This window comes from Cardiocondyla obscurior, linkage group LG09 (genome assembly GCF_019399895.1).
Source record: "Cardiocondyla obscurior isolate alpha-2009 linkage group LG09, Cobs3.1, whole genome shotgun sequence".
NCBI lineage: Eukaryota > Metazoa > Arthropoda > Insecta > Hymenoptera > Formicidae > Cardiocondyla > Cardiocondyla obscurior.
Genome location: NC_091872.1, coordinates 3,400,116 through 3,415,887, shown reverse-complemented (window position 1 = coordinate 3,415,887; position 15,772 = coordinate 3,400,116). Strand labels below are relative to the sequence as shown.

At 42.2% G+C, this 15,772-nt stretch overlaps 4 protein-coding genes across 5 annotated transcripts; 2 read left to right on the top strand and 2 right to left on the bottom strand.

Moving 5' to 3' along the window:
• The first annotated feature begins 562 nt into the window (after window positions 1–562).
• Window positions 563–3,002, top strand: LOC139105769 (aladin). Its single transcript, XM_070662050.1, has 6 exons — window positions 563–1,178; window positions 1,245–1,362; window positions 1,480–1,779; window positions 1,845–2,014; window positions 2,088–2,418; window positions 2,585–3,002. Exons 1-6 carry the CDS (start codon window positions 820–822, stop codon window positions 2,885–2,887), a joined length of 1,581 nt encoding a protein of 526 aa, XP_070518151.1. The 5' UTR covers window positions 563–819; the 3' UTR covers window positions 2,888–3,002.
• Window positions 3,003–3,047: 45 nt separating this feature from the next.
• Window positions 3,048–11,101, top strand: LOC139105763 (uncharacterized). Of its 2 annotated transcripts, XM_070662043.1 has the most exons (8): window positions 3,048–3,183; window positions 3,733–3,926; window positions 5,095–5,777; window positions 6,544–7,529; window positions 7,860–8,221; window positions 8,483–8,644; window positions 8,783–9,194; window positions 10,460–11,101. In XM_070662043.1, exons 4-8 carry the CDS (start codon window positions 6,632–6,634, stop codon window positions 10,576–10,578), a joined length of 1,953 nt encoding a protein of 650 aa, XP_070518144.1. In that variant the 5' UTR covers window positions 3,048–3,183; window positions 3,733–3,926; window positions 5,095–5,777; window positions 6,544–6,631; the 3' UTR covers window positions 10,579–11,101. The 2 variants fall into 2 exon arrangements, with proteins under 2 accessions (XP_070518144.1, XP_070518143.1); XM_070662042.1 differs by having other exon boundaries at window positions 5,095–7,529.
• Window positions 11,015–14,089, bottom strand: Gilt1 (Gamma-interferon-inducible lysosomal thiol reductase 1). The gene is made up of 5 exons (XM_070662073.1): window positions 13,423–14,089; window positions 12,927–13,097; window positions 12,309–12,506; window positions 11,353–11,508; window positions 11,015–11,259 (listed from the first exon to the last, which is right to left on the bottom strand). Exons 1-5 carry the CDS (start codon window positions 13,495–13,497, stop codon window positions 11,155–11,157), a joined length of 705 nt encoding a protein of 234 aa, XP_070518174.1. The 5' UTR covers window positions 13,498–14,089; the 3' UTR covers window positions 11,015–11,154.
• Coa7 (Cytochrome c oxidase assembly factor 7) lies at window positions 14,087–15,716 on the bottom strand. The gene is made up of 3 exons (XM_070662074.1): window positions 15,539–15,716; window positions 15,339–15,473; window positions 14,087–15,175 (listed from the first exon to the last, which is right to left on the bottom strand). The coding sequence occupies exons 1-3, from the start codon at window positions 15,636–15,638 to the stop codon at window positions 14,706–14,708; spliced, it is 705 nt and encodes a 234-aa protein (XP_070518175.1). The 5' UTR covers window positions 15,639–15,716; the 3' UTR covers window positions 14,087–14,705.
• Window positions 15,717–15,772: the final 56 nt, after the last annotated feature.

Below are 15,772 nucleotides of genomic sequence, written 5' to 3'. Positions count from 1 at the left end.
GTTCCTCCTCCGTTCCTCGCGAGGCTTCTGTCTCTTTTCCTCACCGCGCTCCCACCTCCGCGTGATCAACGCTCCGATGACGAGCCGATAGGTCGCTTCTCCCGTCCGCGTTTCGCTGCGCCTGCTGCCACCGCGGAAGCGAGACGGTCACACGTACGGGACGTCCTCGGAAGCGGGACGGTTAGCTCGGGCAAGTGCAGAAAGTGCGGGCCGCTGTCTTTGCGGTAACCTGTACGCGCCGTCGCAATGCCAGTCGCTAACGGTTTGCGCGGTTTCTCTCGCTGAATTCCTGCGGATTCACTCGATTCGCGGCTACGTTTTATCTCGCGTTCGCGATTCAGTTAAAGGTTGTGTAGGACTTCCGAAAATCGAAACGCAACGTGAAAACCGCTTACCGCTGTTTGCACAGTCCACCTCGAGAATTCGAACTACTCCTTTCGCGCGCGGTGCACTGCGCTCAGCGTTCTCTCGATTCGTCATGTAATTGGTCGTTGCTATGGCGACCGGAATAAATAAATGGCGCGCTAATTTTTTTCCGGTGCTTCCGGCACTTCCGGTCAATAACAGCTGATTGAGACATTTGAAAGGAGATAACCCGTGCTGTATGAGGTGATCAGCGATATCGTATTTAGCGAAATTAATTAACTAATTTTTATTTTTTGTGACGGGTAGTAATGCGTCGTGCTAACAGAATTCTTGTTTGATCGGAGCCGGTACAGTCGAAGATAGGTTATGTAATGCTATTTTGCGCGCTACTGGCCGGTGAAACGTCTAGGTTAGGTCGTGGCAACGGTTGACGGCGAAGCCGCGGAAAGAAGAATGCTCAAGATACTTTCGCTCCACGATTTCGAGGGCCCAGCTTTCGGCGACGCGGCCGCGGTTGGTTTGATCGAGGATGTCGTCCATTACTGCACTTACGACGCCCTGCAGGACGAGATGCAGCCTTTCGCCAAGTACTTGCGTGGATACCCGGAGGTCTCCGTCACTCAGGAGATTCTCGCGACGCGCGAGACCGCGCACGCGATTAGCGCCGGAGAATTGTTCCTTCCCATTCACGACAGTATCTTTAAAAAGATCGTCAACGTGTGGCGAGAGAGAGGATTGTCCGAGGCGATCCGTTTTGCCGCAGCTGCAGATCCGGAACAGATTACAGACGTTGCACACTGGGTCGCGACAAAGTATGATATTTTTTTATATATTTAAAACATTTTTACATTTATATAAAAAATTTATGATATTTTCAGATTGAATTGGGTATTGGATTTGATGGACAGAGGGATATATCACAGAGATGTATTGCTTATCTCAGGAAACGGATCTGTTGCAGATATTGTTGCCACACGGGATTGGAATTTGTCACTGGTAGAATAAATTAATATTTATAGATATATAGGCAACTTTAATAATTACAGGCATATATTTTAATAATTATAGACAACTTTAATAATTAATATTAATAATTACAAATATTTGTAATAGGTAAGGTGTCTATCTTGGCATCCACACTGTGCTCGCCTGGCTGTAGCCATGAGAGACGATAGAATCCGCATTTTCTCGCAAGGTCTACTGGGTGTACCGGTATTGAGGCACAGTGCACAAAAATCAGTTTGCTGTTTAAGTTGGAGACCACACGCCGGGCGTGAATTAGCAGTCGCTTGTTATTCCGGAGTATTAGTTTGGACGATAGAATTGGGAGCAGCTAGTAATTTACTTAGCCACGCAATATTTTTGAAGCAAAGAAATCATGTACCCGTTACAAACGTTGCATGGCATCCACAAGTAATAATATTTTTATTTTAACACTCGATAAATGTAAAAAGAATTATGTTAAACATTTCTTTTAGGGTGATTTGCTGGCATCTTGCTCGCCAACAGATTTAAATATAATGATCTGGGACGTTTCTAAAGAAGAAGGGGTTCCTTTAAAACGTGTTGGTGGAGGAGGTATATGCTTTACACGTTGGTCGCCTTGTGGTTTGCGATTATTTTCCGCTTCATGCAGAAATGTTTTTAGGTAATATTTTTAAATGTATATAATTGAAAATTTATTTTGATGTGTAGTTAAAAAGATGAATATTTAATTTTAGAGTTTGGAATACCGGTATTCCAACGCCATGGCGTGCAGAAAGGTGGACCGTACCTCAAGGCCGTGTAGCAGCTGCATGTTTTGGTCCTAGTTTAACATTGCTTTTTGCCACTACAGGAGATCCTGCTACAATATTCTCCTTGCCATTGCAAGATACTATATTTGATGTTAAAAAGTCAATCAATAACGATGTAAAGACAGCTATGCGTTTAATTGATTTAACGAAAGTAAATTTTTCGTCTGACGATAATGACGATTATATCACAGTGGGCGGTAGAATAACTTCTATGGAGTGGGATCCATCTGGAAAATATCTTGCTATCCTCTTCCAGGTTTGTCTAAAATTATTAACAAATTTAACTGCTTATTTTAGTAACATGCTCGTGCATTTTTTGTTTGTAAAATAAAAAAAAAATTGAAATATATATGGTCAAACTTTAGAAAAAAAGTTATAAAATATTCATTGTGCTAACTTTTTTTTTTTTTCTTCGATTACAGGACAGTCCAGTTATTGCTTTAGTTAAAACCACTTTAAGTCATTTATCACGGATAGTGGAAGCACAGGCGAGCTGTCTTATTAAAGGATTTCCCGGAGAAGTGCCAAATTGCATTAATTTCTATCAAAAACGTTCGTCCTGGATTTGTTTAACAATAGCATGGAACAGTGGGCGCGTGCAGCATTTCCCGATTGTAGAAAACGAATCTAAAGTTGATACTAGCACACATTGTACGTTGTTACCCCAACTTACGAGTCCAAGTGGATTGTACAATTTTGACATTTGTGGTTACAGGCAATATTAAGTTATTATCATATTATATTGAGATAATAAGATCCTTTTATATGATTTTTCAATTTCCATTTGTAAGTGATAATACAATAATCAAATAACAATTTAATAAATTTCTTTGCAAGAAATATTCTTATTAATTTACTATGGTGCATTGCAGGTAATATAAAACTATTTTAAACGTACATGTGTACGAATATAGAGAGAACTTAAGTAATTCTTGCTTGGGAGAAGTTTATGCATTCTTACTTCAAAAAAGAGAAAAAAGAAATAGACGATCGTTAGGCTCTAATGGACTGCTCTTGTAAGGTATGGAGGAGCATAGAATACTACGCGTGTTCTTCGATGCCTAATTATACAAAGTCACATGCAGAGCGCGCGTCTTTCTATTTTTACGCCGCTTGACCGAATGCTAAACGGTTTGTCGGCACATTGTGTATATGTGATGCAGCCTATGCTATTTTCAATACACTGTGAATTCGAATTGTAGAGCGCGATCCGAGTACCTACATCGAATTGATTTAAATTGAACATTTTGTTTTTACTTTACTTTTTTTTTTTTTAATCGAAAAATGCACATGTATGTTTATTCATTTTCCGATCGAATCCGATATGATCGTTCTTTAAAGATTACGTGCGGAGTGGATGGTCTTTTTTATATGACGCGCGATTAAAGCGCTCGGGACGATTTTTTTTCTTTCTTTTTTTTTACTCGTTTCGCTGTTATTGCACTCGTATGGGGATGAGAACATGATCGGTGTCCTTTTTACGGCATATTTATTTTGAGGGTAGTCTTTCTCTCTCTATCTCTTTCTCTTTTTCACATTCTCACTCTCTCTCTTTTTCTCTCTCTTTTAGAGCTGCGTATGCACATGCGGAGACTATGGTACAAGCGAAGCTGACAGGTGCCCGGACAAAAAAGCAGGACCGCGAGCGGTCGTAGTGTGCATATAATGTAAGCACAGAGGGCTGGCAGACCACATGTGCCACTCTATCACTTATCTACCCGTAATATGACGTATTAACTTGCCCAGAGAGATGCACCAGGACTTGTATGTACATATACTCGCGTACGCCTTGCGCGCCTATAATTTTCCGCATGAGGGAGAAATGAGGGAGATGAACAGAGCTCCGTGCCCCATCCACTATCCACATTGTACACATGGAACAGAAGGAGAAACATAAAATAATATATTATAGATAGAAGTGGAGTGTGGGATTTAGCAAAAAACGTAACATGAAAATGGTCTACTTTGACCTACGTCAAAACAGAATTCTTCCCTTAAGATTTCATATACGGTTCTAATGTCGTTGACCTGCTAACTGCTAAAAGGTCACCGTCCTGCGTCTCGTTGAAGAAACTGGGAAATTTGCTTCAGGATAGGGTCGGTATCGTGATTTATTTCTCTGTAATTATAACGCGGGAAAGAAACGGCGAAGCGACCTCAACTCCCGGTCTTTGCCATTTTATTTTTGCGGGACGGAATCGTAATAAATCAAGACAAACTCGATGAGGTGAGAAGATAAGGATAGCGAGGGTGGCCTGTAAGATGGACGAGCAAGAAGTGAACGACTCGTCCTCATGTGGCGCGTCCGTGGAAGCATGTTGTTAATAACTGACGCGTGTGTGGCAGCTGGTCTTACATTTTTTTGCTCTCCGATTCTTACGGGCCCGAGCGACGAAAGATCGTCTTGAGCGCGTTCCTCATCTTTTCTTTACCTTCTCCCTTTCGCTTCTCGCGTCCTCCCCCATTTCTCCCTCGCTTACAGAAACTTATGCATCGCTTTGGATACTTTTTCAAACAATTTTCGACGCGATGAATCATGATGTATCAATTTAGCTCGTAATAACGCACGATCAAATATTTAATTCTTCGCAAACTTATGGCAATGACCTCATATCATTAAGATAATAATCGATTTACGTTGGAACAGTCAGCTAGATAGATGGCATATTAACTATTTAATCTTTATTATTTGCGAGAAATTAAGTCAAAATATCAAGCATATCATATAAGCTGAATTTTTATTTGAATTTTGATTCAAATTTTAGAGTTATTAAAACTCAATAATAATTAATTAATAATCATCAAGTAAAGTAATAAGTAATAATTATATTCCACTTAATCATACTTCGTGTCTTATATTATACGCCTGATTTATTATGACCGTCGTAAAAACTCTAGTGCGAATTACTGAATCATTTAATGTGTTTTTTAGGCGTTACGGGGGTGAAGTCATGAATGGTTCGCGCGTGAAGAGATGGTCGGCGTTGTGGGGTCGCCGAACGCGCGTATTTACGCGCCTCGGCAGATGTTTTAACCGCCATTCTCGGGGGTCCTCCGTAAAAAGGGGAAGACCGTCGTACCCCCGCGACAAGCGACAAGTGCAGCGGCGATTGCGGCTGTGTACCGCGAAGAAACACAGGAGGGGGACCTGGATGCAGCCACGCGAGTAGGCGGCGCGATACTCCCTTCTCGCGCCCTTGCATCTTTTGCTTTCCAAGAAAAGGAATACGATTCCAAAGGGCCAAGCTTTTTATTAGAGGAGGCGAAGGTGGCGGTATAGGGTGGGAGATCCCTTGATCCTCTTGGTTCTCCAAGAGATTCCTCCGACAGAGGAGAGGTTCATCTCGCAGCTGATAGTCTTCGACGAAACGTGTCGACGGGTGGTGTAAAAGTATTTCTGATCTTATTAACACCGTGAGAAGAAGTTCGTGCTGTCCTGGTCCATCCGTCACGACGCTCTTGTTTCACGCGATTGTTATCGCGCGCGTGCCACACGAGGAAGATAGATCGACAGATAAAGAAGGACGGAGAGAGGGAGCTCTCGAGCGGAAAAGACCGGCGCGAAGATAAGCGGCTCGCCGATCATCGTATACATGTTGATACGTTGATATCGAAGTAAGCTGTTTCTCTGACGTTATTCTCCAATTTTGCGCTATCTCCGACGCCCCGGAGGAAAGTGAGGCCGTAATCGGATATCTTCCTGTTCTTGTGGCGACGGTTCAAATTAAATAGTTTAAAAGGCGAGCGAATAGCCCGTGAAATCTGACGGTGTCCTCGAAGCAATTTTTTTCTTTTCTTTTCTTTTTTTTTTTTTTTTTTGTTTCTTACGAAAAGGCATCTTGTTACTGTGCTCCTACATGACTGCGCCTCATTTCCCTCTGGTGATTGTAGCAAAGGTTGGTCCAGGGAAAGAAGGACGGTTTTGCAAGAGATAATTTTCTAAAGGTCGCGATCGAAACAGGTGAGACATCACTTCGTATTCGGCTGTTCGGAAGCGAGACGAGTAAATCAATTCCGTCGATCACGAGTGTTACTCATATCGGTAAAAAAAAAAAAAAAAAACACGTTAGACGGCGGTCTCATTTTCAGGAAGATCGAATAGCCGAGGGAATATTGACACGAACGGCGCGGTATCGCGAATTCCCATCGTCATCGTTATCTCGCGTGTTACGCGGTGACGAGAGTTGAGCGATAATGGTAGATCGGGCGCAAAGTGCACGACGGTGGGATAAGGCGGTTGAAAAGCGCGGATGAGTTCTTTCTCAATGGCGCTTTCTCAATCCGCGCGTCGGACGTCGCGAGGCGTTACAAAATCCGTGGTTTCGCAATGCGATCGGCGTACTCGAACTACTAACGCACATATCGCTATGATTGACGGCAGGCTGCCGGCGGCAACGGGCTCGAACCGACGAGGAGAAGAAGGACGACGACGGCGGTAGCGGAAGAAGAGGAGGAACCAAGGGGAGGAGATGCACCTCGAAGATTATCATGGGGAAAGGAGCGAGGAGGACGTGCGGCGTCCGGCGTCCGTCCTGGACCAAGACGGCTTCGCCGACGACGGTTCCCTGCCCGACCTGATGGCCATGGCCGGCATGGACGTCGACGTCAGCCAGCCGCACTGCTGGGAAACCACGCAGACGACGGATAACAGTGTCCTCTTCTCCCCGCTGGAGGCCGACGGGGATCCACGGGATTATCTCGACTGGGACCAAGTGCCCGTTGTCTTTCAGTATCCCGCCGACGGCGGCGGTTCGCCGGGCGGTAGCACCTGCAGCGAAGCGACCACGCCGACCTGGAGCGGCACGGTGGCGGCGGCGACCACGACGGCGATGGCGACGGCCCGCGACGAAGAGGAGCCCGATCGGAAGCTGCCGTCGATGGGCTCGGCCTTCTCCTTCTCGCGCACATTCTGCAACGCGATCTACCCGGAGTACGAAGCGGACTCGCGTAAAGATTATCAGGATTACCCAGACTGCCAAGAAGACGTAGTGTCGTTGTTGATGAGCATCCAGAACGACGTACAGAGCTACAGCTCCGCGACCGCGGAGGAGTTCGATCTCAGTCTGATTAGAGGCGACCCGACGTCGTTGCTGAGCACGATGGACACGTCGTCGACGACCTGTTTCACGAACGACGATCAGCGGGAATCGTCCCAGGGTTACAATCCGCCGTACTACGCAGTCGGGCATCTCGTGTCTTCCCAACAGCAGCCGTCGGCGATAAATCTCGCTGGTGATTTCGTCGGCGCGACGGACGGTCTCGGTAATCAGGTGATATTGCCGAGGGACGAGGGTCTTCTGCTTGGGAACCACCGACGTGCCGTCGAGCCGAAGATCGACGAAACCGAAAAGAACGGCAAATCCTTCGGTAAGCACCGCACGTTCTCATTTCCATCAGAATATTCATGTACGTATATACGCGAGTTCTATCGGATTAACAAACGGCGTCTAAAGTAAAAGAAATCAAATTTTTTTTTAAACAAAGGTCCGGTGCGTTATCACGGCGTCTCGGTATCAGGAAGGGGGGTCCAGTACGCTGGCTATTTTTAACGAAAGTATAATGAATTTCCATGGAAACATTTTTTTAACGCTGTCAGATATGTCGCGCGATCCAGATACATGTGGCAATCTCCGCGCACACGCAATTTCTGCTCCAGTTGCGCGTGTTTACGTTTCGGGTGCGTACGTCACGTTGCAGATTGCGCGAGACCGGTGGACGATAGCCTCGCGTCGGCTTATCAGTGCCGATGGATCGACTGCGGCTGTGCGTTCACCGAGCAAGAGGGTCTGGTGCGGCACATCGAGAGGCGACACGTGGAGTCGTCCTCGACGAGCGCGCACGGCCACGGTAGACGGGTCCAGCGGGACCGAGACAAGGAACGGGACGGCAAAGAGGCTGGGGAAAGCGGCTCGGTTACGACGACGGCGACGACGACCGGCCGCGAGGATGAGTTCGCTTGCCTGTGGCAAGGATGTCCACGCGCGCGGCCGTTCAACGCGAGATACAAGCTGCTGATTCACATGCGGGTGCACACGCAAGAAAAACCGAACAAATGTCCAGTTAGTAGCCCTTCAGTATTTCTTTCGTTATCTCACTGATCGCCTTACCGCGATCGTCGTTTCATTACGCATGTAAACGTGCTAAGCAAGAAGGTTCTTTAACTGTTGATTTATTAATCGTTTTTTGAAATTAATTGCTTTTACTTTTTGTGCAACTAAACAGCTTCTCATGAAATAATTGAAAAGATTGACTGATCGTCAGATAGATTTAAATGCTCGAAAATTCAGCGTTAAATGCCTCACTGTTAATTTTTCTTTCAGTTTGCCGGCTGCAAGAAGGCGTTCAGTCGCTTAGAAAATCTGAAGATACATCAGAGATCGCATACTGGAGAGAGGCCTTACGCGTGCCAGCACAATGGGTGTTCAAAGGCGTTTAGTAACAGTAGCGATCGGGCCAAACATCAGAGAACACATTATGATAGAGTACGGCATCTTTTTTATTTTTTTTTTAACACTTCTCATTAACACGTTACTGCAGTATTAATCTTATTGGTTTCTTTACACGACAAGTTGTCCCATCTATATAATTGTGAATAAGTAATTTAACTTTCTTTCTTCTAGAAACCGTATGCTTGTCAAATAAGCGGCTGTGGTAAACGTTACACTGATCCGTCGAGTCTTAGGAAGCATCTTAAAAATCACACGGAGAACTCGAGTACGTTGTCTAATTTGTTGTCGTCGAATAACGTATCAACGAGTAATGTGACAGCCAGTGCGATAGGACACAAGTTGAACTCGACGATTTCTCACCGAAGAAATCAAGATCCATGTATTTTCGACGCGGATACGAACCATTCGTCGTACAAATTATCTAAAACTTATATCAAAGAAGAAAACACGTCGCCGAGCAATACGTGCCAGCTGAACAGAATCTCCTTGAACTTCGATAGCAATCAGCAGGAATACGTACCGATGGAATCGATTCGTCACCTTCTGATCAACGACATTAACAACGTGCAGAACGAGAACATAGGTAACGATTACTTTTGATAACTTTTATTAAGTTTTATAAATATTTAACTTTGCTACTATGAGATTTATAATATAAAGCTCGTTAAAATTTGAAGATAAATAATTTTTATAGATAATTAAAAAAAACTTTATTGGCAAAATAATTTTTATTAATTTATATTTTTATGTGGACTTTATATCCTGTTAATAGTTGCGCATTTTAAAAAGATCGCTTGTTGCAAATTAATAATCGGAGCTTTTTTTTGTCAATCTATTAAAGGATCACTTGTCATTGCGACATATGTTTTATTTTCAATTCATAATTAATAATCAGCATTTTCGATATAGGAAAATCTGGTCGAAATGCGATAAGAGACTCTTGAACTTGCTATTTCTTTCGACTGCGCACAGTACAGTTTTTTACGCCTGCAGGAATACTAAAGATATAGCGTGACCTTTAACTTTTATTAGCAATCGAAGTAAGACCTTGTTTTTCAGTTTACGAGATTCATTATATTTTCTCTTCACAAAAATAGCATTTGCGAAATAGATCAATATCGTAGATTTAAATAAAATTTTAATAAGTGAGAAAAAAACAAGTCCAAGAAATCTACAATTACGTGTGTTTTTAATCTTTCTATGTAACAAATACAAGAACTTGTTCCAAGTATTTTTAATTATTTCTTGAAGAAATACGCGGTAGCAATCTTTACAGATACATTTGACGCGATGCGAGGTGCTATTGCCTCTTATTCTATCTCGTAAATTTTACTATATCTTACGGATAGTGTGTACGCGACGATTATAATCCGTCGGATTATCACATGCGTGCGTACGTGCGTGCGTACATCTCGCGGGCGTGTGCTGGCTTTTTCTGTCGCGGCTCGCGCATCGCGCACGGTGCCGATGACAGCATCGCACTTGGTTGTCTATAGCTGATCTCAGAGGAGGTTCGCCGTTCGCTCCTTTATGTCTTTACCCCATACAGAGTCTTAAAATAATATTCCTTACTTTTTTGGGAGGGAAGGGGGGTCGTGTGGCGTATGCCGCGTACGGCGTAGACACGTGATCGGGCAAAGCGCGTACGCGTGACAAAACAGATGACAAAACAGATTGCCACGTGCCACGCACCCGTGCTATTTCCAAAGGAGCCGTCGCGTAATTTCGTGAAAGTACATAAAAACGTGCACGCGAGAAAGAAACGCGTGAAAGAAAGGGGAAGCGAGATACAGCGAAGAAACGAAAGCGGGAATGGAAGCAGGGCATTGTCATTATTTCTCGTTGCAGGGTACAACTGCATACCCACGGAGGACGACGTACCGGATTTCCACGAGCTCAGCGTCGATATCGAGCGACAGTTCCATGAGCTGAGTGCCTTCAACGACGCAATCTTTATCGATGGATGAATCTCCTTGGCAGGAGTCTTATTCTTGACGAAGACGAAACAAGATGCGACACGTCGCTAAAGAATAGAAGAATAAATGATTAATTTTAATTTAACTCTTTGGGGATCGTCCTTTCCGAACCTGGTTTTTTAAAGAGTCACTAAACTTCGAAGAGTTAACGCGCATTTGTAATCGATTTAGATTTGCTTTTTTTAACAATTCCAATGCGATATCACTTCGATTTGTAATTATATAATTAATCATTTATTCAAAAACCAAATTAATTTTCTTCCAAGAGAATTATGCTCTTTGTATAAATTATGTATATTCTTTTAGGAAAAAAAGAAGAACCGCGGATGATTTACGAATCATTCGCGAGCGCATTTATTTCGCCGTCGCGATCTCACTGTTTCGTCGTTTTTCATTTTTTATGACGTCTTTTATACTCATCAGTCTGTTATAGTTGACAAATCGTATATATTTTTGTACATAGGTACTTATGTATATTATAGGCAAAGTATATATCATTTATTTCTACCGAGCACCTATTCGTCTCTGCACCTTCGTAACTCAGCTTCGTTTCCTCTTCGAACCCATTTAATTTTTGCTGCAGACGCTCGGTTTTTCCTCCGCCGTTAAATGCCGACAAATCAATTTTGAAAAGTTTCTTAGCGCCTCGTCCTGATTTTCCTTCGAGTACTCCTGCACACGCGACAATCATAATAGAATTTGAATAATTAAAATTTTATGATTGTAACTGATATATAAATTCCGTGATAAATTCTGTCGGCTTACCTTGTTGATTACTATTGTTGGTACAAACCGCAAGGGTGATTGGAGAGCGTACGTCATGTTACCATACGATGAGAGCAATTCGTCTGCCATCGAAGTCGTGATGCAGTTGTCGATAAACGCTTGCGCTTCTTCGCTCAGGCCGACACTTTGAGCACACTAAAATTTTAATTATTGTTACAACTCATATTGAAACCATTTATTATTTTAGTTTTTGATAAGTAATCGCATCTCTCAAATTATGTGCAAGAGATTTTCATACATATATCTTTGCAATTTACGTAATTGTGCAACATAACGAAATAAATCAGCAGTGTTTATCTTAAATACCGATAAATATTTTGCTGAAATTTACGTGACTTGGAAACATAACGAAACGAGTCAGCAATATTATCTTATACGTCGGGAAAAAAATTAAATGTTACATCACGTGTGTATCGTGAGAATCTGTGATCACTTACAAATTAAATCGAACGTACTGGTCTCTCCACGTTACGTGTCGAATCGGTTTAACTTTTATGCGAATGAGAGAAATGATAGCCGGTGTAAAAATTTCAATTAATAATTTAAACCTATTCGAATATTAAAATTTGCCGTTTCAAACGTTTTTAGTATCTTTTCTGTAATTTTGTAGCAAAACATATCTTACAGTTAGACTTGTTAATGATTTTATTTAATGATAAAACATCTCATCTCAATTTAATTTTAAACTACAGCGCGTTTTGCATTCCAATTAAATTAATAAATGACACATCGTCAAAAGTACCGGACTCTACTTGTCGCGACATGTAATATTCATTGGGAAAGTGTGCCAAAAGGTCGACGTTCAGAGTTAAATGTCAGCTCTTACTCGTTGCAAGTCCTACGTAGATTAATTACACGTTACTTAGGTAAAAGTACGTTCGCCGCATCGGTGGTAATCCTCAACAATAGCCGGGAAATTATAGAGGTGAGAATACCTGCGGGACAGCGTTCGCCGGGTTTTCAGCGGACATTACACAACCGACCAGATTGACCGCCAATGACTGTTTATTCTTGTTCGTCTCGGCCACTTCTATGGAACGAATCGCGCAAGCCTGGGCCTTATTCCCACGGCACTCAGCGGGACCATGTTGACACACAAACTGCCACAGACCGGTTTCGCTGTCGAACGAGTGCTACGGGCATACATACCATTAATTTGCATTTAAATCGTAAAAACAATTTCCTCGTGGTCGACGAGAACGAGACCGGAGGCTACGGCGAGGGCACACTCATTGCATTCCGCGTTACCAAGGTCACTTAAAACGGATCCTTTGTACCATACCAATATCTTGACGCGTAAAAGATATACTCGAGGCAAAAACCAGCGAATAAAATAAGGATTTTATCGATGATTAACAGACTTATAGATGCACCAAGGCATTGAGTCATAAAATTTAAATGAATTGATAAATGTTCAGCCAAGGTACATCCATGTGTCTTCACGCATCGCTTTGTCGCGATACGATCTTTTCGCCGTCGCCTCATTATCGTCGCCTCGTCAAGGCGATAAAATTAAAGATATACGATTATATGCAATTTGCAAAATTACTTACCATAGCTTTACCGTAAGGTATAAAATTTATCTTAACATAAGGTTCCAATTCTGGGTAAGACGGGACAAGTTGATTTGCAATAAATCGCATACTGTCGCTGCACAACGATTCGTAGTACACGTCTACATTGACTTCATTTTTGTTCGATTCCCCGCTTGACTGCGCATTAGACTTGAAACAAAATCATAAAAAAAAAATAAGTATAATAAAATTGTCAGGCAGATTAAAATTCTTTCGAAACTCGTCTTTCCATTCTCCTCGTACATTACAATAAAAAATTTAGACTGAAGAATCGACAGACTCTTGGAGAAATAAAACAAATATTATTTTTTAATATGAGATTGTAATCTGAACGAATCCAATTAGTTTTGTAATTTTGAAATTTATCGTTAAAATCCTTATCAAGTTACGAATGTCGAAAGAATTTCATAAAATATATAAAGTTATCTTATAAAATATGAGATAATTTCTTAACAGTCTTAAGATACAGGCTTACCAGAGTGCTACGAGAGACAAGCGCGATAAAGACGGCGGCTGCCAATGTGGCGCGACAAGCCAGGTAGTGTTTCATGATCGTGCTGTTGACGAAGTGAGCCAGTGAAGGCGTTTTAAACCTGCCGTGGACAATAGCCGATGGACGAGCGCAACCGACACGAGGAGGTGGAGATACGAAAAACCGGGAGCGGTGGGGAACTGAAGAGAGAGTAACGCGTGACAATCAATCGAACGGAGAGAACCGAGAGAGGGAGTGACGCAGCCTCATCCTTGCGATGTTAGTCGAGGAGATCCAGCTGCGTTTATTCGAACGTTTCCTTAGATACGAGCTCGTAATCAGCTTCGCTTTTTAATTGCTCGCTTCTAAACGCCAGACTTTTTACAGCTCGATGACACACAATGTTCACTTTCTATCGGAATGCCAGGTTTAGAATACCATACTCGGTGTTAAAGAACGCTTCGTAGGTAAACTTGTAGCAAATATATTCAGCATTCCATTTTAAATGGCTCACCTCGTTTATATTAAAGCTCGTTTTATCTTTCACAAAGTCCAGCTTGCACTCGCACACATGTGAGCAATCTCGCTTGTGATTTCAAATACTCGTTGGCATTTTCATATTCGATTCGAAGAATGCGCAATTAGGGATAACTTGAATACGATGAGATAATTGTATAACAATTATATAATATATTTCTAATACGAAATAAATTAACAGTTTGTTAGAAACATTTAAGATTAATGGCTTGAAAATTTTCTAAAAATTCCGAACAATAAATTGTCGATTGTAAAGACTAATGTAATTATTTTTGGTAAATATATAGTATAACGTCTCCACTTTAGATTTTCTTCAAATTTAGAAAATAGTGTTTGTTTTAATGTCTTAACTTTTTTGAGAAGAAAAATCGTCGCTCAAGTCTTTTTTTAATATTTTAAAGTTTTTTCAATGTTCGTAAGTAAAAAAAATGTCAAATTTATGACAAAGATATCGCGCATGCATTATTCTCTGCTTTATATAGCAGAGAATAATGCATGCGCGGTATCTTTATAGTCATAAATTTGACATTTTTTTATCGTTATATTAAAAAACATCGAAACAAACACATTTTTCAAATTTGAAGAAAATCTAAAGTGGGGGCGTTATACTATACATATATTTACCAAATGTTTAATGTAAAAAAAAATTCGAATAGCCTGGCACGTCCTGTCGTTTCACAATACCGTATTAAAAAATATTTCTATTTCAATGTGACGCGTACATACGATTTAATGCATGAAGCCTAGCGTTAAGGATTTATGCCCTGATGAAACTTCAATTCAGGCTTGGTGTTTTTCAGTTCGTCGTACAAATCCATGGCGCGTTTCTTGAAAGTTGCGGCGAGCTCGGGATTCTTTTGCGCGCCTTCTCCGCGCGCGTGCATCTGCGATAAATTTGCGCAAGCATATGGGTTGCCATGCTCGCAGCTCTTCAACGAGAGTTTGTATGCTTCTTTGTGGTTCTTCTCGATTATGCCCTCCATGCCTCCTAGATAGATTCCTGCTAAAAAGAAACAGGCCTTCTCCGAATTGTACATGTCGCAGGCTTTTTTGAGGTACCTGGCACCTGCGTGAACTTGGGTGGCTCTATCTTTCTCTCCAACGTTAGTTTTGGACGTTGCCAAAATACCGGCATGTAGGCATCCGTACTCGTCATTAAGCTCGCAGGCCTTCTTCATATATTTGTACCCTGTTAGTACATCTTTCTTGCAACCTTTACCTGTGCAAATAAAAACGTTGATATATCGCGATAGACATATCGCGTCGATATATAGATATCGTTGGATATCGCGTGTCGCCCGCGACGTAAATCGCGCTGGTTTATGCAAGAGGCATAACGTTTAGGCGTCTGCTAGAGGACTCCGTGCTTCTTTCGAACTCACCGATCGTTTTGAAATCGCCGAATTTCGCGCAGCTTCTGCCGTAATTGTATTCATCGCAGGTAGTCTTGTACAACGACGCGGCCTTCTCGTGGTCCGTATTCACCGCTTCGTAATAATCGCCCAGTAAGTGACACACTGTTTTTTTTTAAGAGCAAAATTATTTTACGAGTCGTTAGGTTAGGATCATAGCTGGCACTCACCTTCCGGCTTTTTCTCACTGTAGCAACCAAACTGATACTCTATGTGAAGGTTTTTCAGGTACTCCTTTACGTCCTCTTCGTTTTTTAGATTGTACGACATTATCCCGGCCTTTTTATCTCTCGCCGTGCGTACGATCGCGTAACAAACGCAGACATAATACAGGAACAACTGCGACTGCGCCGAATAAACGTGCAAAGTTAGAAAGCGAATGGTAATAGAAATGATAAAATCTC

Coding starts and splice junctions, on each gene's coding strand:
- LOC139105769 (XM_070662050.1), top strand. CDS start 820: ATGCTCAAGATACTTTCGCTCCACGATTTCGAGGGCCCAGCTTTCGGC. Junction 1,780..1,844: donor ACGTTGCATGGCATCCACAA/GTAATAATATTT, acceptor CATTTCTTTTAG/GGTGATTTGCTGGCATCTTG. Junction 2,419..2,584: donor ATCTTGCTATCCTCTTCCAG/GTTTGTCTAAAA, acceptor CTTCGATTACAG/GACAGTCCAGTTATTGCTTT.
- LOC139105763 (XM_070662043.1), top strand. CDS start 6,632: ATGCACCTCGAAGATTATCATGGGGAAAGGAGCGAGGAGGACGTGCGG. Junction 8,222..8,482: donor AAAAACCGAACAAATGTCCA/GTTAGTAGCCCT, acceptor TTTTTCTTTCAG/TTTGCCGGCTGCAAGAAGGC. Junction 8,645..8,782: donor AGAGAACACATTATGATAGA/GTACGGCATCTT, acceptor TCTTTCTTCTAG/AAACCGTATGCTTGTCAAAT.
- Gilt1 (XM_070662073.1), bottom strand. CDS start 13,497: ATGAAACACTACCTGGCTTGTCGCGCCACATTGGCAGCCGCCGTCTTT. Junction 12,507..12,926: donor TACCTTACGGTAAAGCTATG/GTAAGTAATTTT, acceptor GTATGCCCGTAG/CACTCGTTCGACAGCGAAAC. Junction 11,509..12,308: donor CGGCGAACGCTGTCCCGCAG/GTATTCTCACCT, acceptor TTAAAATTTTAG/TGTGCTCAAAGTGTCGGCCT.
- Coa7 (XM_070662074.1), bottom strand. CDS start 15,638: ATGTCGTACAATCTAAAAAACGAAGAGGACGTAAAGGAGTACCTGAAA. Junction 15,474..15,538: donor CAGTGAGAAAAAGCCGGAAG/GTGAGTGCCAGC, acceptor AAAAAAAAACAG/TGTGTCACTTACTGGGCGAT. Junction 15,176..15,338: donor CGGCGATTTCAAAACGATCG/GTGAGTTCGAAA, acceptor TTATTTGCACAG/GTAAAGGTTGCAAGAAAGAT.